General features: G+C 40.0%; 1 protein-coding gene across 15 annotated transcripts in view; it reads right to left on the reverse strand.

Annotated features, from left to right (window-relative positions):
* The window catches only part of CAMK2D (calcium/calmodulin dependent protein kinase II delta), a 164,540-nt gene that overhangs the window by 28,293 nt on the left and 109,072 nt on the right, over positions 1 to 27,175 (reverse strand). For 2 of the 15 annotated variants that reach the window (XM_056855961.1, XM_056855960.1), the window contains exons 8-16: positions 26,493 to 26,576; positions 25,507 to 25,601; positions 23,417 to 23,539; positions 23,016 to 23,099; positions 21,417 to 21,459; positions 12,603 to 12,637; positions 10,809 to 10,841; positions 3,932 to 3,991; positions 2,343 to 2,384 (exon numbers count right to left, since the gene is read on the reverse strand). In XM_056855961.1, coding sequence (XP_056711939.1) covers positions 2,343 to 2,384; positions 3,932 to 3,991; positions 10,809 to 10,841; positions 12,603 to 12,637; positions 21,417 to 21,459; positions 23,016 to 23,099; positions 23,417 to 23,539; positions 25,507 to 25,601; positions 26,493 to 26,576 — 599 coding nt within the window. Of the gene's footprint in view, positions 1 to 2,342; positions 2,385 to 3,931; positions 3,992 to 10,808; positions 10,842 to 12,602; positions 12,641 to 21,416; positions 21,460 to 23,015; positions 23,100 to 23,416; positions 23,540 to 25,506; positions 25,602 to 26,492; positions 26,577 to 27,175 lie in introns of all 15 variants that reach the window. The other 13 variants (XM_056855959.1, XM_056855958.1, XM_056855962.1 and 10 more) reach the window with 7 other exon arrangements.

Genomic DNA, 27,175 nt, shown 5'->3' on the forward strand with positions numbered 1-27,175 from the left:
TTTCAGATGTTTGGCTTGGTATAACGAAAGTGCTAACCTAACCCAGCCAACAAGCTTCAACAGTGTCCTTCTGTGTTTTCATAAGGTTGAGTCAAATTAAAGTTTTGGAAAAGCTTAATGCAATATTGACAATTAAAAGGACAAGATGTATGTGAACCAATGGATATATCACTAAGCCCCACCTTCCACCCGTCCTTCAACGTCACCCTCTTAATCCAAATAGACTATCATGCTCTGTCCAGTGTTAGAATGCTCAAGAGTCGAGCCACATACACAGATGTATCATGCGTCATAGGTTATATAACACGCCATTGAAAATGTTTACGAAGTCCACACATATACAAGAAGAAATACCGTACACTAGCTCACAGGAGAAGAAGTCAGCTCCATTGAAGCATTCATGTCTCCCATCATGTTAAAACACATTTTTTGTGGGGGTGGGGGTGGGGGTGCAAATAACAGAACCTAACAGCAATTTCCCTAACAAGTGATTTTCTTGTCTAGTTATGCTTTGGTGTTAAGGTGCAGGGGACAGGTATGTATCAATTTCCCACTATTTTACCAATGCAGTCATGCCAAAGAGCTATTCTGTTTCATTTGGTTTGGTTTTGCTACTCTGCGGTCAAAAATCCAATGCTAGTGAAAATGTAGGCTGTCAACTGCATACTGAGGCAACGTAAAAGGCAAAACATGATTCACAAGCACATGGTAGCAAAGTAAATGTCACAATCCACCTTATGTATAAAATAGGCCAGAAACTACAAAATAAGTATGGAAAATGAAGGGGAGGTGTAAATACAGGATACATGCTTGAAAAAGGCCAGTGATATTATGTTCCTGCTCAAATACAATCCACAAACACAAAATGGTGTAGCCATAAGTAAATTTGATGAGATAAATCAGACAAGGAGACTGATGTCTGAGCACACCAAGACAGTTTCTTTGATTAGTGGATTATGAGGCACTAATTATAGTATTCCCCACTCCAAGAACAGGCAACTTGTTCAGCAATGAAAACTACATCCACAATTGTATTGACAATGACAAATTTTACTAAGCAGCAATGACAAAAAGCTAGAAGAGTTCTCTCTATCTCTCTTGTAAACGAAGGCTGCAGTTCCAAAGAGTCTTGCAAGAATGAACAAGGTAGCAGCTCAACAGTGGAAAGTTGCCCACTCCTGGCTTAGTTCATTTCCAAGACCATGCACGTGCGCGGGGGGGGGGGGTTATCTACTGTGCAATAAAAATTATAACTCATGCTCAGCTATCATGAACAACAGAGTAAAGAAAACGAGTGGTGAAAATGCATTAAAATAATACCCATGAAATCCAAAGAACATATTTGCCACCCCAAGTATGAGCAGCTGGATAATGTTCTCAAAGAAGTCTGAAGTTCTTTACAGAGATCATGTGACAAAAAGGGGTGGGGAGTTTCTGGTCCACAGGTCAGTAAAGTCCCCTTTCCCCTTCCAAGGAGCCCTTTACAAAGCTCATGGACCATGCTGTTTTTGTCTGGCCCCATATATTTCCCCCAGTTTGTCACATCAGCTAAATATGGACATCTAGCAATTAGGCCTTTCCAGGATGGAGAAGACAGCCTGGGTTCAAGAGCTCTCAGTATTTTCATTGCCAATAGCTGACTCATCCATTCTTTACCCATTGCAAAATCTTAGGCAGAAAATGGAGGGAGAGTTGACAGAAACATGAATGGGTATATGGAAGAGAGGAAGTGTGTCCCTCTAAAACGTGTTTGTTAAATTAAGTGAATGGGTATGCACATGACCTAGTATGCAAAGACTGTACACTGATCTGGGTGCAGCTCATGGCTCAACTTAACATTTGAAATATGTGCCAGACAAAAACAAAACAAAACAAAACAAAACCAAGTCCCCACCCCTCCTTTACAACGAAGAATGAGCATGCTGAGAAACACAAGATGGGACATATCTCCTTAAGTGCCTTTCTTGAATTTCAGCAAATGGACAGCCTTTACGTAAGATCAGCATCTGGGGGCAACCTTCTTTTTCTCCTCACGAATGTTAGGTTTCAGGTCAGAAGCCAGAGATGAACACCAGTACCGGAGAAAGGCTCCTCCCAGAAGGTATAAGCTCTCAACTTCAACTGACCTCTGCTACAGCAGAGGGAACATGGAAAGTGTGCGGAGAAAGTACTCTACAGTTGCAAAGGAAGGAAGTCTTCTAATGAGCGAATACCAGATAGAATTCCCTAGGGAAGGTCTGCATAATGTGCACACAGTGCCTTGTAATACTGAACGGAATGTGGAATTTGAAAGAGAAGAACAGTGTATTTTTTTGCTTTGTTTTTATTTTTTGTCTGAATACCTTATTTCCATCTGGATTGTGGATTACGGTAGTTTGGGGCTCCTGAGTGAGAACAAAATAGAGAGAAGGGGGGAAAAAAACAGTTCTGGGTAAACAGTTTTCTCAGTACCGAGAGGGAGAACGAGAAGAGCCAGATGACATGTGCTAAGCACTGACAAGAGCTAAAGCAATGTTAGCTGCTGCCAGAGGATGAAACTGGCAAGCCAGCGAGGGAGACCACCATATCTATTGTAGCAGCATGCAAGACCTTATTCATTATTTACATACACACAGGGCTTTGAAGCTCTGGAGATCAAAAGAGGCACTCATGTGCTTCCCAGTGCCCTAGATCAAACTGCTAGCCAATTGCTTTCTAAATGGACTCCCCACACCTTGCTTTGTGGATCACAGTTTCTACAGCAAGCATGGTGATCTATGCTAATTGCGCAACTAATACAATAGTATGCAGTCTACAAATATAAAAAGGGACCACACCAGGCTAAGCAGGGTCGGGACCACACCCCCCCCCCCGCCCAACAGACAACACTAGAAGCATGAGGCAGCATCAGTCTATGATCCACTTTGTACCACAGAGATTAACAAATACTCATAAAGAGTAATAATGGAAGATGGCACCATTTCTACATTTTAATTCATCTTTCCATTGGCAAAAAAATATTGGAAGGCTTGGTGGCACACAAGGACAAATCATCATTTAAGGACATGTTTGGGAAGAGGAAGACTTCATAACTCACACAAAGGCATTAGGGGGAATACCTGACAGAAGAATCTTTAAAGCCAGTGCTTTTTAAAGCACTTTGCTATGGGAACTTCACGCATACAACTGAGGGCACATTTTTTCCTCCAGTACCTTACATCTAAAAAGGCAATTCTTCAATGCTATTTGTCACTGCTTTTTATGGAAGATGGGAGGCTCCTTAAAATTTGGTAATTAAGTGGCAGGATTTACTTTTCAAGTTTTTTTGCACAGCCCTGAGAAACGGGAATATGTAACAAAAAAAGGAAAATTACAATGTATAAGTAGCCTCACTCATTAGCTATAAATTCCCTGCAGTGCCTATTATGGAGTAATCATCCCTGTATATTAAAGGGCAGCCATGGTTCATAACAAGCCTTGGGACTAGATGCCTCTTGATCTCAGTTCAGTAGAGTCTTGCAAAGTCCTGCTGGGTTTTCTGAGAAAGGAGAGACTGAAAAGCGGAATAAGGTCTATTTGGTTGTTGCCTAGCAATAGTCTTGTTAGCTCTCCTTGATTTTTTTTAAACCAGCATTTTATAAATTCTGAAACAATCATCAGACGAAGAGCTAAGGGCAACACAAATCTACACACTTTCTGACACACAGCATGCAATAAAGTCCAGCTATGGCTACCAAAGCCACTGCACAATGACATCCATGTACTATGTCACACCGGCTAACCAGAAGCACACACTTGCACAATGAACTGCCTCTTAAAAAAGAATGCAATCCCTCATTTCCCAAGGAACAGAGGGGAAAAGCTTCAAAGTTTTGGAAGGCAAACAAAGTAAAAGCAAGAAAAACCAGAAATGGAACTCAAAAGGTAAGTTAAAGGAAAAATCCAGGTATACCAGCGCCGGGGTAGGAATATTTTCTTTGGGGCTGGTTACCACGTTGGTTTTGTTGTTTATCTGTAGGTATGCAGAAAAAGGAAACAGACAAGCCTTAGACCTCTCAGTGTATAATCATATCTATATCTCCCTATATAGAAGACCTATACACAGATATAGATATGGAAGTAAGTCATAAAACTCAAAAGGAACAACGGCAACAGACTTGGTAAGGAACTATAGCAGCTTCTCCCAATGAAGTTCAGAAACGCTCGAGGAGGTGCTGCATAGCCTGTGCATAGCTTTCACTAAGACATTCTGTAAAAGTAGCTTAAAACCAAGAAAAGAGCAGTTAAGGCAAAGTTGAGAGAGAAATGGCCTACATTTCCAGAGACCCATTGGCCATCTCCCCTATTTGCATGTGACACTATTAAACCAAATGCACCTCTTTGGGTTTTATATGGAAGCCAACAGCGCTGGAGATTCATATATTCATTATAATCATGTAAATCTCAAGCTGCTGCCATGGTGACAGCAAAGTGACTCCTTGATAGCTGGGAAATGAACCCCAAACCTGCCCAAAATCACATTTATACAGAAATGCTTTTAGTATTTCAGATCCAGCATATCTATTTCATTTTGTCACAAGAAATATCTTCTGTAGTCTGCAGCACAGGCAGGATATTGATGTTAAAGAATCAATAAAACAACTGTTTCAAAAATGCTCTCAGGTTTCTAGTTCAGGGCTGAATCTTACAGCCTGACACAATACATTTCTCTTTCTCTGGGCACAGATGGAATCTCACCTAAATTAGAACATATCTTTATAGCTTAAAACCAAATAATTCTATCTCTTTGCTGTGGGGTTGAATCCAATGTCTTTGTAAAATCAATGCAAAACAATGGATAATTTCCTAAACTACAGTTTTAGGCAGAATACAGATTATTTAAATATGAGTTATAATATTTATATCTTTTCAAATAACATTTTAAGTTCTGTGAAGGCTGCATATTAGTGTGAGAGTTGTTTTCTTAAACAAAGCTTTTGGACAAAATATTCTCTTATGTTTAACTAAATAAGAACTGTGCCATCAAAATAATAATTAAGTTGTGTCCTTAAAAATATTAAGATTTCACTTCTAATACCTATTTCTAAAATTCCCCCAAACGTTTACTCCTTGCACTTCACATGTAATGGTAGTAAACAAAGATACGTTATGGTAACTTCTTTATTTAATATCAAAATCAAATTAAGCTATCTCTAAAAACTGGTGTTTGATTAAAAAAACTGCATTGCTTTTGCCAGTTCTGGACATAGCAGGTAAAATACTTGAGATGCATATAAAATAGATGGAAAGTTGCACTGATCAGAGAAGGTAAAGCATTACATGCAGAAAATTAAAACAAAACAACAACCCCAAAATGAAAATAGAAACTTTCCCTCGGTGACTGTAAAAACCAAATTCAAGTATAACTTATAAAAGAAAATGAAATAAAACTGTTTATTCATTCATTTTGCCAACAAACAAATAAATTTAAATTGTGGCATAGAAGTTGCATATATCATATTAAATGATCCTCATTAAAAACCACTGAAGACCTGAAGAGAGGTGCCTGTGTCAAAGAATGGCAGTAATTGTGTGAACACATTACTTCGAATCACAGCACTAAAATTCTAGTGTGCATTATGTTGAAGGTTACTCGGGGAATTCTCAAGGCAGTCTTAGGCAACCAGATGATATCAGCTTTGATTACTCCTCTGCAAAATGTTAACTATGTGCCTTGAAGAATTTTTGTAAGGATTAAATAAATAAACTTTGGGTTAGTGCATCATTTAGCAAAGATCATTCATGCTGAGACGAAGTCCCATGCTAGAGGATTCTTGGTCTCATACATCATTCTCATCCTAAATATCATCAACATCAATCAACATTTAGCTTTTGTATAACATTAGCAATCCTTACAACTGCCCAGTGATTTGTACAATAATCTTGTAGCCTAGGCCAGTATCGTGACTCTCATACTATTTATCCTTTTGCTCTGAATGAGAACAAGATTTAATGCACATAAAAGGGGAAGGTTTCTCCAATGCAGTTACAGGACAATAAAAACAAATGGGTTCTGAGACATGGCAGTAATGGTTTTTCCAGTAATATGGAAAAGTTCTAGTATGATTTTCCGGACAACACTATGAAATAAATTGTGTTATATTTGGACAATTGCTAATGCAGTTCCATCTAGCTCTCACAGTACTGTGCAATACACATTAATGACAAGGAGGTTTGACAAAGAGTTGGTGTGGTACAGTGTTTCAAGTGCTGGATTAGGATTGAGCAAATCCCATTAAAATCCCTGCTTGCCATGAAAAACTCACTGGGTGATTCTGAGCCAGCCATTCCCTCTTGTCTTAACAGAATTGTTATGAGGACAAAATGGAAACATGTATACCAGCTCCTTGGTGGAAAAGAGGGATAAAATATGCTAAATATATTTTTAAAAAACATACTCCCTGTCATGTATACAGGGATATAGACACATTCATAAATACTCTGAATACTTTTATAAATAGTTATCCCAACCACATTTTAGAAAGGTACTACGTCAAAGTTGCTGATCTTCTTCAGTGACGTCCCAACTTCCTTCAAAAAATCATTTATTGGTCTTACTGAATGCTGACTAGAATATATGCGGAATTACAAAAAGAGTACATGGAGCAGATCAATGCACCATTTCTCTGCATAACAGTAAAACTGGCTCACTCTCTCATGCTAAGCTACACCCCTGACACAACCCCTACCCCCCAAACTTAAGGTGAGTTCGAGTTGACTTTCCACAAAAGCAGCATTCCAAAAACAGAAGAAAAAGAAGATGATGATACACAGAAGGAAAAGTTATGAAATATGAAAAAACTGATCAGGAATCAAATATTATTCAAGCAACTTTTACTGCTGGAAGGACATCTCTTCAACAGAAGTTGGGGTCAAAACCTTCACTTGTGCATCACAGGTGCAGAGCTGGTGCTTGAAGGTGACCCAAGCCATAGCATATCTTTCACTAAAAACACACAGGAATCCCCTCATGTCCACATATACACAGTAGTGCCTTCTGTACTGATGGTACAGTACAGAAGTACATGCCACTTAGACACGGAAAGAGTGAAACACATGAATTGCTTCCAGAATCATGTTCTTTTGGATGGGGAGAGTGTAGGGCATGTCAAGCTAGATCTAAGATCAACTCAATAAAACCCTCTTTGCAAATATACAATTTCTTAAGGCATACAGATAAGAGGAATTTGGGTTCCTACAAAAATCACCATAGCATATATTTGGAAACACCTTATAATTGGGTGCCTACATTTGTTTTTGAGAAAGAGAAACTGACCTATTTATTCTCTCGCTTAAGAGCAACATGAATTCCTGAATTATGGATGGACCAGAGGAAGATACTACACAAAATTATTTCTCCCCAAATGGATTAACAATCATATCAAGTTATCTAAAAATATTTTTAAAAATGTAAACCCTTCCTATTAACCTGTTGGCCACTGTCCATTTCCTAGTCAAGTCACTGGAGTTGCAAAACTCCAACTGATTTTAATGTAGCTGTGCTGGGCTTCCATACGTTCAGGAAAGAAAAACCCAATAAACTTTGTAAATGGAATCCACTTAGGCAGAGACAGGTACAATTCGGAATCTGCCATTCACCATTATAACATTTCTTCTACCTACGACAGAATCCCTCCTAATTGGGACCTTTATTTCTGCCTTGTATGAGGATTAGGGCTGTTGATTCGGTAAAAACCGAACCAAAAAAATGCAAATTCGGTAAAATTCGGGTTTGGGTTTACTGAGTCTGCAAAATCCGGGAGGTTGGCAAAGCCAAATTTGCCATTCCTGAAAAAGCCGGATAAAAATCCGGCTTTTTTGGGAACGTCTTTCCGTGGCTCCTTGAAGGAGCATTTTTGCAGGTAGAGGTCCCAAATTTTCGGGGTAGCTAGAAGGGACTCTCCTTGCAAGAACCCCCATGTTTTGTAAAGATTGTGTCAGGGGGTCAGAGTTATGGGGTCTGGAAGGGGTCGCCCCCATCCTCCTCCATTGAAAAGCATTGGCAAAGTGGCTGTGTTCAGATGCTTTACTGTGGTCTTTGCAATGTATCTCAATAAAGCAGCCGGGCTTTAAATGGTGGGAAAGTTCACCCTGAGCCTCCATAGAGATACAATGTATCCAGATACATTGTATCTCTATGGAGGCTCGGGGCGAACTTTCCCACCATTTAAAGCCAGGCTTCTCCACAAAAAGCCCCCATAGGGTTTAAATGGCTGGTTTTTTCAAAAAACTCAAATTTAAAGCCGAATTCCTACCTTTACCGGTATAGGAAATTCGGTATTCGGGTTTTCCTGGAAAAAAATGGCCAATATACCCGAACCCGAATTTTACCGATTTTTTCCCCCCAACAGACCTAATTAGGATACCTACCCAGCCAGTCAGAGGGAGGAGGTTGAGCTGGACTGCTGAACTAACACAACAGAGAAATTCTTATGTCCTTCTTTCTATTCCAGACAGGGAGGATGGGGTTTCATGCCAACTTCCGGCCATCTCTCCAAGACAAAGATATACAGCCCATTCCTGAGTGGTGGCTTGGCAGCAGCTGGAGGCAGCACAGCTGTGCCACCTCCAGAGCAGCTTGCTGTCAGTGCAGCAAACCAAATTTTTTTTTTTAAAAAAGGTATTTTCGGGAAAAACCCATGACACTCTCCATAGAGTTCCATGGGGCTGTGCCACGATTTTGCAGCTGTAACTGGGCGTCTGCAAAAAGGTGCTTTCCTGGCCTGAAAGGGGTTAGGAGGCTGCCTAAAGGCAGTTTGCACCCCCCCGGAATGCCTCCCAGGATGCTAGCATGGGGAGGTACACCGGGGAAATGCTATTATGAAGCAACGCTGGCGCCCGAGCCCCACACTGCTGTTGGCGTCTGGGCCAGTTTGCACTGTGCAAGTGGCATGGATGCTGGCGTAGAGGTCACGCTGGCTCCTATGCGGCTCTGCCCCCTTGGGCTGTAATACAGAAAACAGAAGATGATGACTGGTTGGCCCAGCCAAATGTTGAGGCTGAATGATGGCAACGTGATGGATTTCTGAAACTGTGATTACATATGATAAAGACAGTTTGTTGGGCACACCAGCAATAAAGCTGTGCATTAAGCTTGTTCACTTAGCCAGATGTAACCTCAGCTGGTATTATTTTTGTGTACCTTTGGCTTGGCTTGGCTTTCTTGTTTGCTTACAATGTGTTGGATCCAGCCAGTTTTTTCCATTCAATCTCACTATGCTCCTTTTCTTCCTACAGCCCCAGTTCCACATGGTTTTTGTCTAGGCAGGTCCCATGATCCCATGGGTGGTCAAAAGGGACTCCTTCCTCCCCTTTTCACTAGTAGAAAAGCTGGTTGGATCCAATCCATTTTTTTCTCAATGTTAGTCAAGGGGACACTTAAAGGGGTATAATGTGCATATTAAAATGTTTTATAAAGACTTTGTGCTGTGTTTTGGTCTGGCATAGTGGTAGCTCAATACCGGTGAATGCGGCTCTTCAATGCTAAAAATGAACCACTTAAAGTGCATTCAAATGTCACATCAATCCAAGATTAAGCCCAAATATACACAATCCCCAACTTGCTGCCTTGCCTGCTCACCTGCCTAGCTCTTCCTCCTTTCCCTCTGGTTTAAAACTAACTCCAGTTACCCATATCATGTGAATGTAGGCACACAGCTTAACCAAAGTTATTTTCTTCTCACAAACTAGGATTCTAAACTAGGATTAAATTCTGCTTTAGAACCAGTTTGCTAGGGTGGTGGTGTGTTGTTTAACTACGGTTAAGTCACATGCATTCACAGATCATGAGTAAGGAGAGGAAGTTTTAAACCAGGATTTCTGTGCATAAAGGGAAGGGAGAACAGCAAGGATCAGGCATGGGAAAAGGTTTGTTCACATTTAGGTTTAATGCCAGTTTGGCTTCATGTCTGAATGCATCCTTAAAGAACTCTACTACCCCACAGCAGAAATGCATAGCTAGGAAGAAGACACTCGAAAGCAATCACTTGAAAGAGCTTGCATTCTTTAAATGGGGAAATAAAATCTAATTTCCTAGGATGCCTTTCAGACCTAGGAGACAATGACAGAATTAATTTTTTTTAATCATCTGATACATACAAAGGAGAAAATAATCTGATACATACAGAGAAAGGAGGACTATACTTGTGTGTGTAAGCAGATCAGATTTTCTGTTACTACTATTTGTTAAAAATACTGCACCGTATCTATCTGAACTGGTTCCAGCGATAATTCCAGTTGAAACAACTTTTCAGACTAAGCTCCTCTAAGTACACTTGAAGGGGTAGCCATCTGATTTTTAAAAAAATCTCAACTAATTTTAATACACAGAGATTACAGCAAATATATGGAAGGTTTTCAGTTAACAATGTTACTGCACTAAAATAGTTGCACTGGCCAACATTATGGGAACTTTCACACATGCTAAACAATGCATTTTCAATCCACTTTCAATGCACTTTAACGATCCTTTGCAAGTGGATTTTGTCATTTCACACAGTAAAAATCCAGCTGCAAAGTGGATTGAAAGTGAATTGACAGTGCATTATTTAGCATGTGTGAAAGTGCAAAATGTCTGCTTTGCACCGGTATTTGTACAGTTGATGACCTTGCTCCAGAAGAATGTCAAACAATTAATGCAAAAAGTCACATAACGTTTATTGGGTACAGAAGCCTGCATTTGAAAAGTCTTGCAGCTTCCCCTGTTATGTTAACAGATCTAAATGCAACTATTTCATCTCTAAGTGTGAACGTTTCATAGGAGGAAAAATCGGGCAGATAAAGATCCTCACCATCATCTGAACACTCGAACTGGACTTCCTTTTCTGAATTGACCAGTCAGAAAGAAAGGAAAAGAAGAAAATGTGACTGGTTGGATTTGAAGTATTAATGCATGGAGAACAGTAATGTTTGTTTTTAAAGGCCTAATATGCAGGAAGGAAGCAAAATTATGGGATGGGTGTTGGATCTTCTACATGAGAACAATGGTGAAAACAAATAGCTGGACACTGGTAAAAATACACATTTCCCACCCACACATTAAGTTAACTACTTGAGAACACCAGGCATAGCAGATTCCCATAAACGTAGTACCAGCAAAGTTCTGACAACAGCTGTCATCAGCATTACTGTTTAAACACACCAATTTTGACAGAGACTATTACAGACCTGTGCGAGATAATGGCACTGAACAAAACAAACTCTAACTGAATTGGGACACATTTTGGATATGTTATGAGATCTACTGAAATCATTCAGTGACGAACAGTACAACCAGCCAGATCAACAAGATGATTTTGGATAGCTTCTTTTCATATAAAAGGTAAAGGTCCCCTGTGCAAGCACTGGGTCATTCCTGACCCATGGGGTGACATCACATCCCAAAGTTTAATAGGCAGACTTTGTTTTACGGGGTGGTTTGCCAGTGCCTATCCAGTCATCTCCCCTTTACCCCCAGCAAGCTGGGTACTCATTTTACCGACCTTGAAAGGATGGAAGGCTGAGTCAACCTTGAGCCGGCCAACTAAAACCAACTTCCGTTGGGATTGAACTCAGGTCGTGAGCAGAGCTTGGACTGCAGTACTGCAGCTTACCACTCTGCGCCATGGGGCTCCTTCTTTTCATATAGCCCCAAATAAATAAGTCTGATTCTGATTTAGAGAACACATGGAGAAAGGGATAGCATGTAAGCATTATATTTCCTCAGTATATCAAGTAATATACTGTGATGTGTTCCAGGTCCATGGGAGAATCGCATTGCCTCTGGAGGAAAGACTGTGACCTATCTTGACTGGACCTAGGTTGCTAGGGTGCTTTCCCATTAAGTGTGAAAATACCATATATTTTAACAAGTCAAGGTCAAATATACTGTCAATTAGGTATTAAAGTAAATATTGTTTTTTAAAAAGTTGCAAGGATAAAAGCATTAATCAAGGAGAGAATCCACTGAAATCTAGCAAAACAGAAGAAGAAAATAAATTACATTTTCTAATGACAGCTGAGATGGTTTATTTTATCTAGCAAATCCTTTGGTGGGGAGAAATATGGCATTTTTTCAGTAACAGCTTGCATTATTCCTTGGCTATTTTTTTAAAAAATATTTATCCCATACATTCATTTGTGAAGCATCTCTCTATGCAATCCGGGGAATAAGTATAGGAAACCTAAATCATCTAGGAAAATTGCAAGACCATTGTATTTCTTACCTATATTTCGTATTTTGTCTGAGCTTATTAGTTGAGATCATAAATGCTCTTATTTCTGCTAAAATACACCAACTACCGTACGTCTGGCAGAATGAAACTCAACAGCAGCCACACCCTGAGGTTGTCTTCTGACATCCCACTGATTCAAATGGAATGTCAAATACATGAGAAGGCTTCCATTTCAAAATGGCAGCACCACAGTCAGCTGCAAAGGGGTCAGTTTATACAAGCATATATACACACATATATATATGTTTTAAAAACATAATCAAGAAGAGAACTCGTTATTTCAGTGCCAAAGTAAAGAGAATTTAGAAGGTCACATGGTAATGAAAAGTGAATGAGACACATTGTTCGGTGTCCCCAGAATGTGTAGCTTACCTTCACTCCGTCCGGTTTCTTCAGTAAACTCTTGGCTGCTATAAATTGAAAGGAAAGAAACACATCAACTGGCATAATCCAGCCAAGATTAAATAAGAAAGATGGCTTTTTATTTGCTAATCTTGATACTTTCTATTTATTGCCTACTGAGGTGTCAGTTTCATGTTTAAAACATTATACCTTATTATATCTTTAGACTGTCCTTCAGTGGCTGGAGGCTCCAATTTTTTTTTAAACCTTTGCTTCTAGCTGTATGCAGCTGTATTAGTAAAAGATATATGGTACAATGCAGAGTACTAACCACTATATGATCACGGTCTGTAAAAGGTATGTGTCCCAACGAATGTATCTGTGTTAAGTACATGAGTATAATGGCAGTCCGGTTTTATTACCATCAAAATTAAACCTCCATTCTGCATACTATGGGCTTGAAGACCTGTTCCATGTTATCTGTCTGACCACACACTTAGTTATGAATGTAAAAGATCCTGGAAAATGCAAACGCTACTCTGGAAGACTGAATGTTTATTTCCTAAGTACAAATATAAAGAATAATTCATCACTGGCACAGTATGCACTGAATTATCTGTCAGTAATAGTGCCTGGAGCACCATGTAACAGATGTGGTATGCCTTAGAGTGTAATGGCTAAAAAGTGACTAGGTAAATGTAGTCTGAGAAAAAAAATGTAAGCAGCACACTGGTTTGTAATAAGGGCAATACTGCTTACTGTATAGTAATGGAATATGAGGGAACAGAGCACAGCAACCCAGCATTTGAGTAAGAGTATAGATTATAGTTTAAAAGATCAGCTTTCTGATCTTATGTGTAATGTCTGCAGTTTGTCATATAGCAGAAGTGGAGTTTGACAGCTTCTATCAGCCCACACAACAAAGCAAGGGAAGCATACATCATTCCTTCTTAAGTCTGGAATATTTAAAATTGTGACTGGATATAGCCAGGCAACATTTTCTGGCCTTCTCACAAATCAGAGGATCTCATCCAAATAAATATAGGTGCTCATAAACTTCACTAAAATTGTTTTATATTTATAACTATTACAAAGCCCATAAAGAATCACAAGGTAGGAGAGGGAATAAACAATTGAGAAATCTCCCCAGCCATGATACGTTAAGCTCTTAAGGGCTTGACTATGCTAATTTCTTTGTCCCCCTTTGTATGTTTTTTATTTTATTTTTTCCTCAGCTGTTCCCAAATATTGCATGCCTTCTGAAGCTTGTTCCTATTAGATTTATTTGGGGTAGACGGCTGGCTAATTTATGAAGTCATTCCTCCTTCATACTTGGGGTGTTCCCCAAATACGCAGAAATTTGTGGATGGTCTGGTTTTGATGCTTTCACAATTAGTCCAGGCACCTTTACTATTAGTTACTATTTCTATTACTAATTATTAAAGTCAGAATTCTTGTTTTATTTTATGTATATATGTTTTATTTCTTGTATTTTAAACATGTGCAGCTTATCTTCTCATACTAGCTACTGTTATTAGATATTGAATGTTATCTCTTTAATTGGTTTTTAAATTTTACTTTTATTTTTCTGCAGTTTTACAGCGCATTCCTGAAAGGATTGCCTGCGCCAGGCTTAGGAGGCAAACTAGCGGTGTTGCCTCCTAAGGAGGTTTCAGCACTGGCAAAACCTCCGCCCAGCACAAAAAACTGCAACCCTCGGCAAAAACAAAAAGGGGTGTTCCCGAGCTGAAATGGCTTGGGAGGCCGACTACTGTCGGCCCCACCCCCAGCAGGCACCAAAGTGCCCCAGGAACGCCTCCCGGCTTGCCGCTGCGGCCTGTGCCGGCATCTGGCGGGAGGCTACGGCAGCGTCCAGGCCAAGCGCTGCTGCATCGTCATTTGGGGACCGGTGTCCAGGCCTGCACGCCGGTGCTGGGGCCATTCACGCTGGCGTGCACCTTCCGGGTGCTGCCGGTGTGGGCCCCGTGTGATGTCAGAGGCCTTCGGCGGCCTCCTAAGGCCGTGGGCGCATTTCAGGAATGCGCTGTTTTACACTGCTTTCTGGACCAGTGTGGGTCAAAAACCAAGGTGCAAATATTTTACAAAAGCAAACTGTATTTAGGCACCATTCAGATTAATGGAATATACATGGAATTGTATCCAACAATTTTCAATCAGTGAAACATAACTAACTCAAACAATAAGTCTACCCATTTAAAGTTGAATTTTAGTCCCACTAATTTCAATAGTATTTTAGCTAATATTCATTGACATGGATTTTGGAGTAAGTTCCACTGAACAAAGTGGATCCCCCCCCCCCGCAATCACACAAATGATCAGTACTTAAATTATGAATGATGTTTACTGGATAGCACCCAAGTATTTTTGAGATGCACAGGATCCTTTATGTTGCCCTTAATATGGATCTCATATATATGCCTGGTTTGGGGTAAATACATAATATATCCTATCTGAAGGTGAGTGTACAAGGTCTTTATAATTCCTAAGGATAACGGATATTTTTAGCATAAGTACTGTTAAATTTTGCATGCTCTTGTTGTGATAGATGCCATCATTGTATTGTACATTAAACACCCACCATTATAATGATCGTACATTTGAGTAGTTGTGAATAGCTAAAAATAACTTGTTTTCCAGGCAAATGCATATCTGGATCTGATGGCATACTTTCAGGAAATGGGTTTCAGCATCAATCTATCTAATTCTCAATGTGTCCCCATCTGTGGATACTTAAACCTAAACACAGGGGTTACAGAAAGACAAAACAAATACACACATGAACACATGAAGCTGCCTTCTACTGAATCAGACCCTTGGTCCATCAAAGTCAGTATTGTCTACTAAGACTGGCAGCAGCTTCTACCAAATCTTCTACCAAATCTGAGAAAAGCCCCAGATTTGCTGAAAAATCTGAAATCTTAAAAAAAAAAAAACCACACACACATTGGGGATTATTCCCCCTAATGATAGCAGCAGCCCACATAGCTTTAAGAAATGAATGCTCTCAGTGGCCATTGCTAGGCAACCACAATGGTAGTGCCAACCTTCCAGCCTTGGTTTCTGTCACTAAAAGGCAGGGGGACAAGGCGGAGCTATTTCCAGGGTTGTTGTTGTTTTTTGCCTTTGAGGGAGGATTCATGGGGCCTGGTTCGGCAGCCACTGCCAGGGGACTTGCTACCACCTCACTCTCATGACTCATGCTCGGCTGCTTGCTACTGTGTTCAACAGCAACTGCCCTTGAGAGCCAATGTGTGCAGCAATTAAGAGTTTTGGACTAGGATCTGGGACACCCTGGTTCAAATCCTCATTCTGCCTTGGAAGCTCACTGGGTGACCTTGGGCCCATTACACAATCTCAGCTAGACATACTTCACAGGGTTGTTGTGAGGATAAAATGATGGCAAGGAGAATGATGCGAGCTGCTTTGGGTCCTCATTGTAGACAAAGGTGGGATATAAATGAAGTTCATATGTAAAAAATCAAGCACAGATTAAAGGAAATTATATTTGTGAGTGGGACGGAAAGAGGGAAGCACGGAAAGATGAGGATTTGGGGGTTGCCAGGAGGCGAGAAAGAGGAAATAATGTGTGGAAGGGGATACAGGGGAAAGTAAAATGCTCCCAGGTTTTTGTAGGTTCCCCAGTGTCCCACTGGGTCCAGCCCAACAGCCAAAATGGCACTGCACAGCTGAGTCAGACTTTTGCCAGGGAAAGGCTGCCAGGGGGAGAGAAAGAGGGAAAACTGAAGACAAAGGGGCAGATAAAGGTATTGGGGGATCTGGGCACCAGTATAGTTGCAGTACTTAGGCCATCTCCTTCCACTTTGAATAGAAAACAGGGAAACCAAAGACCTATTCAGATACTTACCAGCAAAGGAACATGTGTAGTGGGTGGGGTATGCAAATATCTGAGTACACAATTTGAGAGACCCTTTTCTCATGTGTATCATCTTCTTTTCAAGACCTTGTGGAGTTTATGTGTACATGCTGCTTACATCACACAGTACCCCAATATGGGAGGGTGAGGCAAAAGGGCATATTATACCCACATTGTTTTCAGTTAACTTCATCATTGTAATGAGGTCGCTGTATATACCTGGGCTGTATACCTGTCTGAAACCACAAGGTAATATCCTTGCACTGCCAAAGTAATATCACAGTTTGTGGCACTGTGCTCTATCTGCAGTAGGTAATGCCTTGAAAATTGGACCACATACACGTTTACAACGAATGGATACACGCACAAATGAAAATAATGGTGACTTTACTAATAGCTACGACTGGTGAACTTGTGGTATTTTAGCTTGGATGTAATGTAGGGATACCACACTGGCTTTAGATCATTCTTTGGGTTATATTCCATCGTATATTAACAGAAATACTCTGACGACAACAAGTTTAGAATGGCCTCCTTCTGCTGTGAGCACTGTGTCAAAATGGCTGAGCTGGTTGGGTATGGATGTGGGAAACCTGGTTCAAATGCCAGCTGAGCTCTAAATTTAACTGGCCCTTCAAACCAGTCTCTACCTTTCATTCTAACATAATCCAAGGAGTTGTCTGGAGACTAATAGTGCAATGCTAAGCAGAGTAACTCCAGTTTAAACCCAATGAAACCAATGATCTTAGCCTAGAGTAATTCTGCCTAGGATTGTTGCTAGTCATTCAGTACTGAGGCATTCAATACTCATCATATTCCAGTTGTTGAGGATGGTGCCAGAATGACAATTGTGTTTAGGTGATACAGTGTGATACAGTGTTTCAGCGTCTTTTAAAAGCAATTTGCTGGCTTTTCAAGAAGTAAAACATCCTATCATTATTTAAAATTGCCTTAAAAATATTCTCTTTTTTGGGGTAAATTTGAAGCAGAAATTCCCAATTAAAATTATACTAAAGGTTTGTCTAGCACTGTACCAGTTTCAACAGTCTCACATTAAGTGTGAACAATTTGACTTGTGTTCATATACATTTTCTTTCAAAGGCCAGACATTTTGAAAAGGGCATTGAATCAAGTGAGCAAACCCAAAGAAATGGAATTGAGGATAGAACTAGACATTACCAGAACTGTGTGGCTGGCACAGAAAGCAGAACACAAAGAAACCCAATGACAGGAAAAAGGCCAGCAAGGAAAAGAAATAGAACTGAGGCTAGAAATAGATACTACAGAGCTGCATAGCTGGCACAAAGGGTAGCACCCCCATTCCTTTTCATATCTCTCTCTCTGGTAACGTCCATTCCTCTAAAAACCATCATGACGTCACCACACTGTGAGATCCCTTGGCCCCACAAGAGGCACCCAAGAAAGTGGCTCAGCAGCAGGGGAAACTCAGAGTACGATGAAATCATATTGCTTCCATAACATTTAGTTCCATCCTCAGGCAGTGTGGAAGAAAGTCAAGGTGATTTGGGACAGGCAGCATGTTGCTTAGGAGATCGAAGAAAAACATTTCTTTCAGCTCCTGAGAGGCTTACCTCACAAGAAACATACATTCCACATACCAGGAACAAAAAAAAAAAGGGGAGGGGGAAATAAAACACTTTTATAAATATATTATTATGGACAAGTTACTAAAAAAAAACATGCGTTGCAACAAAAAATATAATGAACAAATCAAAAACAAATGAATGAAAGGTTTTCATAAACGTAACCACGGCAGATGCCACACCAAGACAGTCCAAAAGGAATGCAACAAATATAACAGGCATATTCATGAATTAAATCAATTAAAAAATGAAATGATTCTTTATGCTTGTTAAAGGAAGCAGAGAAGGTTAAGAGCTGAGTACAAAAGCGGCAGTAGTAGGTCGAACAAAGACTGTACGGAAAGTGATCGGACATGTACGCACATCACAGTTTAAACTCCTTTTGTTGAAAAAGGTACTCAAGAGTAATGAGACAGAAACAGGAGAGAGGGAACAGTTTCATAAAAAGCCATTAAAATCTAAAACCCTCCTCCCCATGGCAATTTTTAGCTATTATTGCAAAAAAAAAAATTAAAAATAATCTAGGACTGCATATGTAACCAACGGAGGAAACTCTGTCCCTAAGCTAATGGGCAGAATCTAGTGAGGTAGCACATAATTAAAACTGGTTAGCTACAAAGTGTTGTGATGTCTTCATGTTCGGTACATGAGCTCTGATTGCAGAGCCAAAACAGCCACAGACAGTGACTATGAACATTCACAACACAAGGTATGATTTAATGGCTTCCCCCAACATTACTTTCCAGGAAAAAAATGAACCTGAAAGAACATTTGGCTGGCAGCTGATTTTCACACAGCCCACAAAGGGAATTTAATCAAAGCTTGAGGGAATTTAATAACTATTATCCTAACATTAGCATCTGTCTGAGATTACAAGGCTAACTGCCTTTCAACACTGGCCTTTTATGCAGGGACGTTTTCCCGCAGCAATCACCCCTGCCGACTGCTTCAGGGCTTCCTTTTGATTACGCATCCCTTTCCCGCCTGTCAGAGGTCACCTCGCTCTCCCTGTGTGTGTTTTGCCCGTGTTTTCCAGATGTTTTAGCCAGAATCGGGAAAACGCGGGTAAAATGCACGGGGAGAGCGAGGCCATCTCTGACGGGCGAAAAAGGCATGAATAATCAAAAGGAAGCCCTGAAGCAGTCGGTGGGGGTGACCGAGGGGAAACGTCCCTGCATAAAAGGCCACTGTCATCTCTACTATGCTTAACCCATCCATTAAAGTAATATAACTACTGACTGGGTCTTCATGCAGCATTGTGAAAAGGGGAAGTTTGCTGATTGTCTCAAAGGCTATTCTGTTGGGGACCCCATCCTCCAAGAGTCCCAAGTGCAAGTGTGCTCCACTTGTGTCCCCCAATAGAGTATCATGCTTAACTTTACCCCATGGATTGGGATGACAACAGATATTACGCAAGGAAATGCACAGCAACTCTTCATATGAAAACTGGCATGGGACCAGGCCATGCTGTTGGAAGATAATCTACTCTTGGTGACCCATGACAGACTGAGCATCAAGACTAGTGGTTTTTACAGAGTATAAAAATATGTGCAAGAGAAAGAAAAAGAATTAACCAGATTTTATAGATTTACAGTAGATACTATTTGTGATTTTGGTTTTCCAGCAGAATTTATTGTTGTTGATTTTAAAAATTATATAATAGGTTTTCACAATATTTACCAGTTTTTAATATGCCCCTGGTGTGCAGCTACGAACACCAATTTCAAATCTAAAGGAGTGTAAAGAGTGAAAAGCCTCTATACCATGTACTGCTTTTCATCAGAGGGGAAAAAGGAAATGAGTTGAAAAGTTAGATGACTAAGCCAAGAGGGATGATATTTTTTTCTTCTAAAAATGCAATTCTGCACATATTTCATTTGCATAGCTTTTAAAGGGTTAACTTTTAAATTAAGATTGCAGATTCTAAGGGTTATGTTTGAATATGTTATGTTATTAAAACTGACAGAGTAGATTTAAGGCGCAATGCTTATGCACAGTTACAACTGTTAAATTTAATTGTGGCTTAAGTCATCAATGTGCAGAACTGCAGCCTTAGGTTGGCAACATATTTCAATAACTTTCACAGCATTAGAACATAGTCAGCGATCAGTGGCACGAGGTGGGTTGTAACATCACTAAAGGAAATGATGGTTACATTTAAAAATAGCTTAAAAGATGGTGTGTTATTTCCCCTACGTACAGAACTGAAACATTAGACAGTCAAAACATTTCAGTCACTTTCACATCACTAGAACACACTCAGATCTCAAGACCAGCTTTCTATAACATCAACAAACAAAAGAAAGCTTAAATTGAGAAGTAGTTTAAAAAATGGTGGGTTTTGGTCACAATATTTTTATTCAATGGTAAATGCAATACCCATTCTTTGATTATGATGAAATCAGCATACCTTTCTTTCACGCTGGATAAACATATTTTATCTTCTTAACTGAACAATGTATTATGTAAGTACAGGATCTGGCTTATAGGAAGCCACCTTGGGCCTTTTTTACATAGAAGTGGGAAAGTGGGCAGCATAAATAAAGTAACTCCAAACCAGCGGTCCATCTAGAAAAGCCCTCTCAACCCTGACTGGCAGAAGCTTTCCAGTCAGAAGTCTTTCTTAGTTTTGTCATCTGAAAGCTTTGAACAGTAGATGTTAGGATCTGAAGCCACGATCAAGCGTCAAGATATAAAAATCAAATGTTCTTCCATTGTATACCAAACAGTGAGTTTTCCACAAATCAATGGATACTTTATTGACATGATTTATTTCAAGACAACCACATGAAGATGCTAAGCAGCTATAATGACAGAGGCTTCAAGCGACTAAACTGTCATCAATGCATTTCAAACATGTCGCCTGATTCGCCCAAATGACTGCTTTGGACACTAAGGTCAGGTTCATGAGTATTGTGGTATTCCAATTATTCACAGGCTAGAGAGTTACATGGTGCATCCTGATTGATCCTGGGAACATTCTGTGTGAAAACAACATCTTCCCAGTGACAATGTTCATTACTTGCGGCAGGATATTTTACATCTGCTACAATCATGAGAATCACTTTTGGATAGCTGTATCTATACCCTTTAATTGTTTCAGTCACAAGCTATATTCTCCTATGAAATTCACAGTGTGCCCACTTGGAATTCTCATTTATTCTAATTACACCTGGCCACTACACAGCAAAAGTAAATATCATTTATGTCAGATATCTAAAACATGACACCTAGATGTATTAAAAAGGAATTATTTCAACATACCCACCAGAAGAAAAGGTTATGATTACAATAATCACATTTCAGGCATCCAACAATATAGCGATTACAGTGTGGTGAACGTACCTGAGAAGTTTCTTGTAGCCAACATAGTTGTCAAAATGGCCCCCTGAAAACACATTCAGCAGAAAAGATCAATACCCTATGCAGCATTTCTGAAGATGAACAAAACCTATATCTGTGATTGCAAAGACTATTTGAGTGGACAAGCAAACAGTTCCTAAATGTTCATGTTCAAAATGAATATGCAAAGGGTTTGTAGTGTGTGGGTGTGTTAACAGAGTCCTATATGAGAAGATCCATAAAGTGTGTTAAGAACAGATTGCTTCAAGGAACTCTGAGATCCATTATTCAGTATTATGAGCTGTTCTGAAGTTTTCCCACTCTCTCCTTCCGTTTTTGCGCCATCAGACAAAAACATCTACTCTGAGAAAAATTATGTCACATTAATACTGACTAATGCAATGGTTATATCACTATTTTCTAAATGTGCACATTGTTTTCTTCTTTTAAAAAAGTAGCCAAGAGGATTTGTAAATCTGGTTTCATTGTATTAATGAAACATGAATTTATAACATGAAAGTGGGACATGGACTCTACAAATGCGGGTCACAGGAAATACTGGCTGCAATTCAAAGCTTTGGAGAGCTCACATGCATGTGCAGGGGATTCTTCATTTGCTTTAATGATCCATGCAGGCATTCCAAGACATTATAGATAACAGGGGAGAATTTGCAGGTGCACTCGAATCGCTGGATTAGGGTGATTACTTGAAACTTTGAGGGCAGGGATCAAACTAGTTTTCCCCTTTTACAGAGATAAACAAAGAATTATCAATAAAGTTTGCAGTAATATCTCTGTAGGAAAAGAAGAAGAAGATTTGGTTTTATATGCCGACTTTCTCTACCTTATAAGGAGAATCAAACCTTCCCTTCCTCTCCCCGCAATAGACACCTTGTGAGGTAGGTGGGGCTGAGAGAGTTCAGAGAGAATCCAAGGTCACCCAGCTGGCTTCATGTGGAAGAGTGGGGAAACCAACCCAGTTCACCAGATTAGAGTCGACCGCTCATGAGGAAGAGTGGGGAATCAAACCCGGTTCTCCAGATTACAGTCCACCGCTCTTAACTACTACACCACACTGGCTCTCTGCATGTAAACATACAAGCATACCTTGTTTTATTGTGCTTCATAGATATTGCGCTTTCGAGCAAGTCTATCGGTGCCATTTTTCCAACAGCATGTGCTCACTCCGTGTCTGTGTGTCACATTTTGGCAATTCTTGCAATATTTCAAACTTTTTCATTATTATTACAGTATTTTTTTAGACATAATGCTATTGCGCACTTAACAGACTAACGTATAAAGTAGACATAACTTATATATGCACTAGGAAACCAAAAAATTTGTGCGACTCGCTTTATTGCAATATTTCTGTTATTGTGGTGGTCTGGAAGCAAACCCACAACATCTCTGAGGTATGCTTGTATACAAATATATTCGTTTCATATAAAGACCGTCAATTGGTATAAGTTTTGTCACAATGTGATTTATGAGGGTTTTTAAAAATTGGTTTTTCAATTTAGTCCTAATTAAGGGTTTACATGCAGTATGATTCAAGAAGCGTAATATATTGGAATCTAGAATAAAGTAGTCTTCCTCACTTACCTTAAGTTTCCTTCTTGCATTGAATTTCTTCAGGCAGTCTACAGTCTCCTGTCTGTGCATCATGGAAGCAACAGTAGAACGTTGCTAAAGGCAAAGAAAAAAAAAGAGATGTTTCAATGCAAGTATTTATATCTGCAGGATTATTCAATATTACTCTTATTCACGAATGTTTTCTGGAACCTCCTCCAGATGCCTGTATCAGCTCTGGAATTTCATGTCAGAATGAGAAGCTTTTGTTACTACACAGGTTCGACTCCACTGCTTCACCATTTAACAATAAAGCTTGATACTTTGCAGCATGTTGCCTTTGATCTGATGGGATCTAACTGTTAGAAAATTCTTCCTAATGTGTAGACGGAAACTCTTTTGATTTAATTTCAACTCAAGTGAATGGTACTTACACAGATCCATGGATGTTTGAGGGCCTCTGATGCATTGATACGTTTGGCAGGGTTGATTGTAAGCATTTTGTTGATAAGGTCTTTGGCTTCTGGGGTCACCGTGTCCCATTCTGGTGAAGGAAACTTGGAACGAGAAAAAAAATTACACAGCTCAAAATAAAGTAAGTAGATAAGAGTCAAACAAGGAGAACATGGAAGAGCTATTTCAAGAGATCTTATACATTGCTTTCTTGACCCATCCCTCCTTCTGAACAATTTTATTTCAAATAGAAGTACAGAGTGAGTATAGGACAAGAAGAGTACTGGGTTTGATCCAGTGGAAAAGTTCATGGAACAAGTTGCTGGTGTGGACCTTTCCCCATCTTCCTCTTCCCCAAGCATCCTGTTTGCTTTGAAAATTCTCTTGGAGGGTTGGGAGAGCATCGCAAACAAAATGACAGACAATACGGGGTGTAGCAGCAATTGGGTAGAGGGAAACCAGGTGAAATCACTTCTCTCTTATGCTAAAAGCTGTGTCAGTTGAGGAAGGAGGAGGAAGTGGAGAAAACCCACTGAACGTAACCACCATCACTACGATACTACAAGCATTACCCAATTTTTTTAGTGGGCTGATGAAATAGTTACAACAATATAATACAGACTGGCCGATTACTGAATTAAGTTATTAAAAATAAATGCAGGTGAAGAACAATGCCTAATCATGCCTAGATTTTTAACAGGGGGATATGAAAAGAGGGGCTGGGATGAAGATATATTCGTCTCCTAAACAAGAGGGAATGATGGACTTCTGGATGTACTAACTGCACGCCACTGATTGCTGCTTGTTGAAATCTAAGCAGAAATCCAAGCAGAAGTCCAAGTGTCATTGTGATGGCAAGCACCACTCCACCTATTAAGTCTGCAACACTGGCTTTGCTACCGAAAATAAGCTATTACTGTATGAAAGGCAATTTGCAAGACGTCCTCTGGGACAGCGATTATAATCACGCCGAAGAACATAGGCATTTGCCTGTTTGGAGATATATTACTACAGGTATCATATTAGAATGAATTTGAAAGGAGAAAAGTTCCCGTCAATCTGAAATGACTTTTGGCTGCTGCAGCTGCCAGTCTAAAAGACTCTCTGGGCTGTGGGAAAATATGACAGAGATATGGTACGCAGCACCAGTATCTCCACGGCTCATTTCACAATTCTCTGTCCCAGTCACGCACATGCAAACTTGTAAGCGAACCAAGAGAGATCACAGCTGTGAGAATCTGTAACCAATCTAACTGAATAGTAAAATGGGGAAATGTACACAGCTTAGAAAAGGAAGGAGGGTGTTCTTTTATTGGTGCGTTAAGCAGAGTCTGCTTCTATGATCGGTTTTCTTGACATAATTAACTCCTGAACTCAGTTTAACCTTTAATTTAACATTGGGAGTCATCTGGTGGTTTTGAACGCCAGAGTAAGGCCAGGTCCTTGGTGGCCTTACCCAAAGTTATTCCAGGTATGGCCAGTTCAGTGACTTTTTACATCTGCCAGTTACAAGAATCAATACTGTCCTCCCAGTCTCTTCCCACACCTGAAAAAGATGCCAAAGCATGAATATAATTTTGTATGTAACTTTGGTATTACAGATTATTATTTAGGAGATTTTTTAATGCTGTAGGTTACTTTGAAGGCAGCAGGAAAAGAGGAAGACCCAACGAGAGCTGGATTGACTCTATAAAGGAAGCCACAGCCCTCGATTTGCAAGGCCTGAGCAATGCTGTTAAAGATTGGATGTTTCAGAGGACATTGATTCATAGGGTTGCCATGAGTTGGAAGCGACTTCACGGCACTTAACACACACACAGATTACTTTCATGTGCTATACATGGGGGCTGCCTTTGAAGACTGTCCAGGAACCTCAGCTGGTTCAAGATGACGTAGCTACATGGATTGGATCACCTCCATGTTGAAAGATCTGCACTGGCTGGTCAATGGGCACAATTCAAATGGCTGGTGTTTATCTTTAAAGGCCTACATGGCTTGGAGCGAAGGTATCCACAGAACTGCCCTTTTTCCTGTACAGCTCTACCTCAGATCTTCCTCACATGTTACTTACATCATAAGCACCAGCCTTGATTTGTTGGTAGAGTCTGTGTTGATCTTCATCCCAAAATGGAGGGTATCCCACCAAGAGAATGTAGAGAATAACACCTGGGAAAATCCACAGAAGCATTCAGCTGAAATGACTCAAACAAATATCATCTTAAGGTCGGACAACTGGATATGACAATGACACGTGTACGAAAATGTGTTGCCCATACAGCTGTGTCAGTGAATCAATCAAAGAGTCAACCCATGGCGGTCCTCAGTTTGCAAGGCTGTAAATAATCAGATGTTTTGGAGGTCATTAATTCATAAGTCGGAAGCAACTTGATGGCACATAACACACACACACATCAAGTGATAAGTGTCACTTATCTTGAGACCATTAAGGTAAACATGAATAAACTAAGTGATGCATATTCATCATCTCTGATTGATTATTAAACAGGGCCGTAACTAGGGGAGGTTAGGAGGGCAGCTGCCCCTGTGGCATGCAGAGAGGGCGGCAGAACTGCCTTTCCTACCCGGCCCGCTCCACCTGTAGGAGAGGCAGTTCTGCCGCCCTCTCTGCATACCACAGGGGTGGCTGCCCTCCTTGCCCCTCCCCAGTTATGGCCCTGTTATCAAAGAATGCTTTCATGACTTTTTCTTGCTAATCATCCTAACAATCCTGTATGGTAGGTCATGGCTATCTTCTTAAAGGACATTTGTTCTCAGTAAATATTTCCACACTATTTTTGTCCTGTAGAACTTGGATATGACTAGAAGAGTCAGAAGCTGCTAATATTCACAGACAATAAATGCTAAGATGTGGTGGGGGAAGGAGAGAAAAGACAATTAGGGAAATAAATCTAAACACACTTAATGTGGAAATAAATTGAGCACAGGGTTTTGAGGAGCAGCAAAGCACTGGAAATAGAAAATTTCAATTTTCCTTTATACTGCGGCATTTAGAGGAAGATGAGACTGCCCTGATTGCAGGAATTAAAATGATCTTACCGCATGCCCACATGTCCACTGGCTTTCCATAAGGATCTTTTCGTAGCACCTCTGGGGAAAGGTATCCTGGCGTACCAGCAAATCCTAAACAGAAACTATGATTCTAGTAACAGTAGACTATTCATACAATACCAGATTTACCTATAAAATGTCCATAAAATTCTGGTGGGTGAGCTAGATGGTCTTAAAGTCTTCCATTGTTGGTCATCTGTAGAAAAAGATCTACCTGTCTGGTAGTAATGCAGACATTTATGAAATGCAACTTTCTTCTAAGCCTTCTTCAAAGGACACAACACAAAGTCATCCAGAGAATGCCATCAGGCACACTGGTGAAAAGCTTTTATTCTCTATTAAACCACTCTGATAAAGGGAGAATATGTGGTCTGGCAAATACAACCAATAGTGATTAAAACTGGATTACAAATTTAGGGAACAATGCACTAAAAGCAGTGAATTAATACAATGTGATGGCATAACACATACAATGCATTGCATTACATCATGATGGGTTTGTCTGTCTGTAGAAGAGAGCAAGAGTCCAGTAGCATCTTTAAGACTAACAAAATTTCTAGAACAGGAAAGAATTAAACCAGTAATGGTGAAATGGATGAGGGAATTAGGATATAATATAGATTTAGATATTTGGGGAAATTTATGGAAAAGAGAGTTTAAATTTACAATTA

This window comes from Euleptes europaea, chromosome 9 (assembly GCF_029931775.1).
Source record: "Euleptes europaea isolate rEulEur1 chromosome 9, rEulEur1.hap1, whole genome shotgun sequence".
Classification (NCBI taxonomy): Eukaryota; Metazoa; Chordata; class Lepidosauria; order Squamata; family Sphaerodactylidae; genus Euleptes; species Euleptes europaea.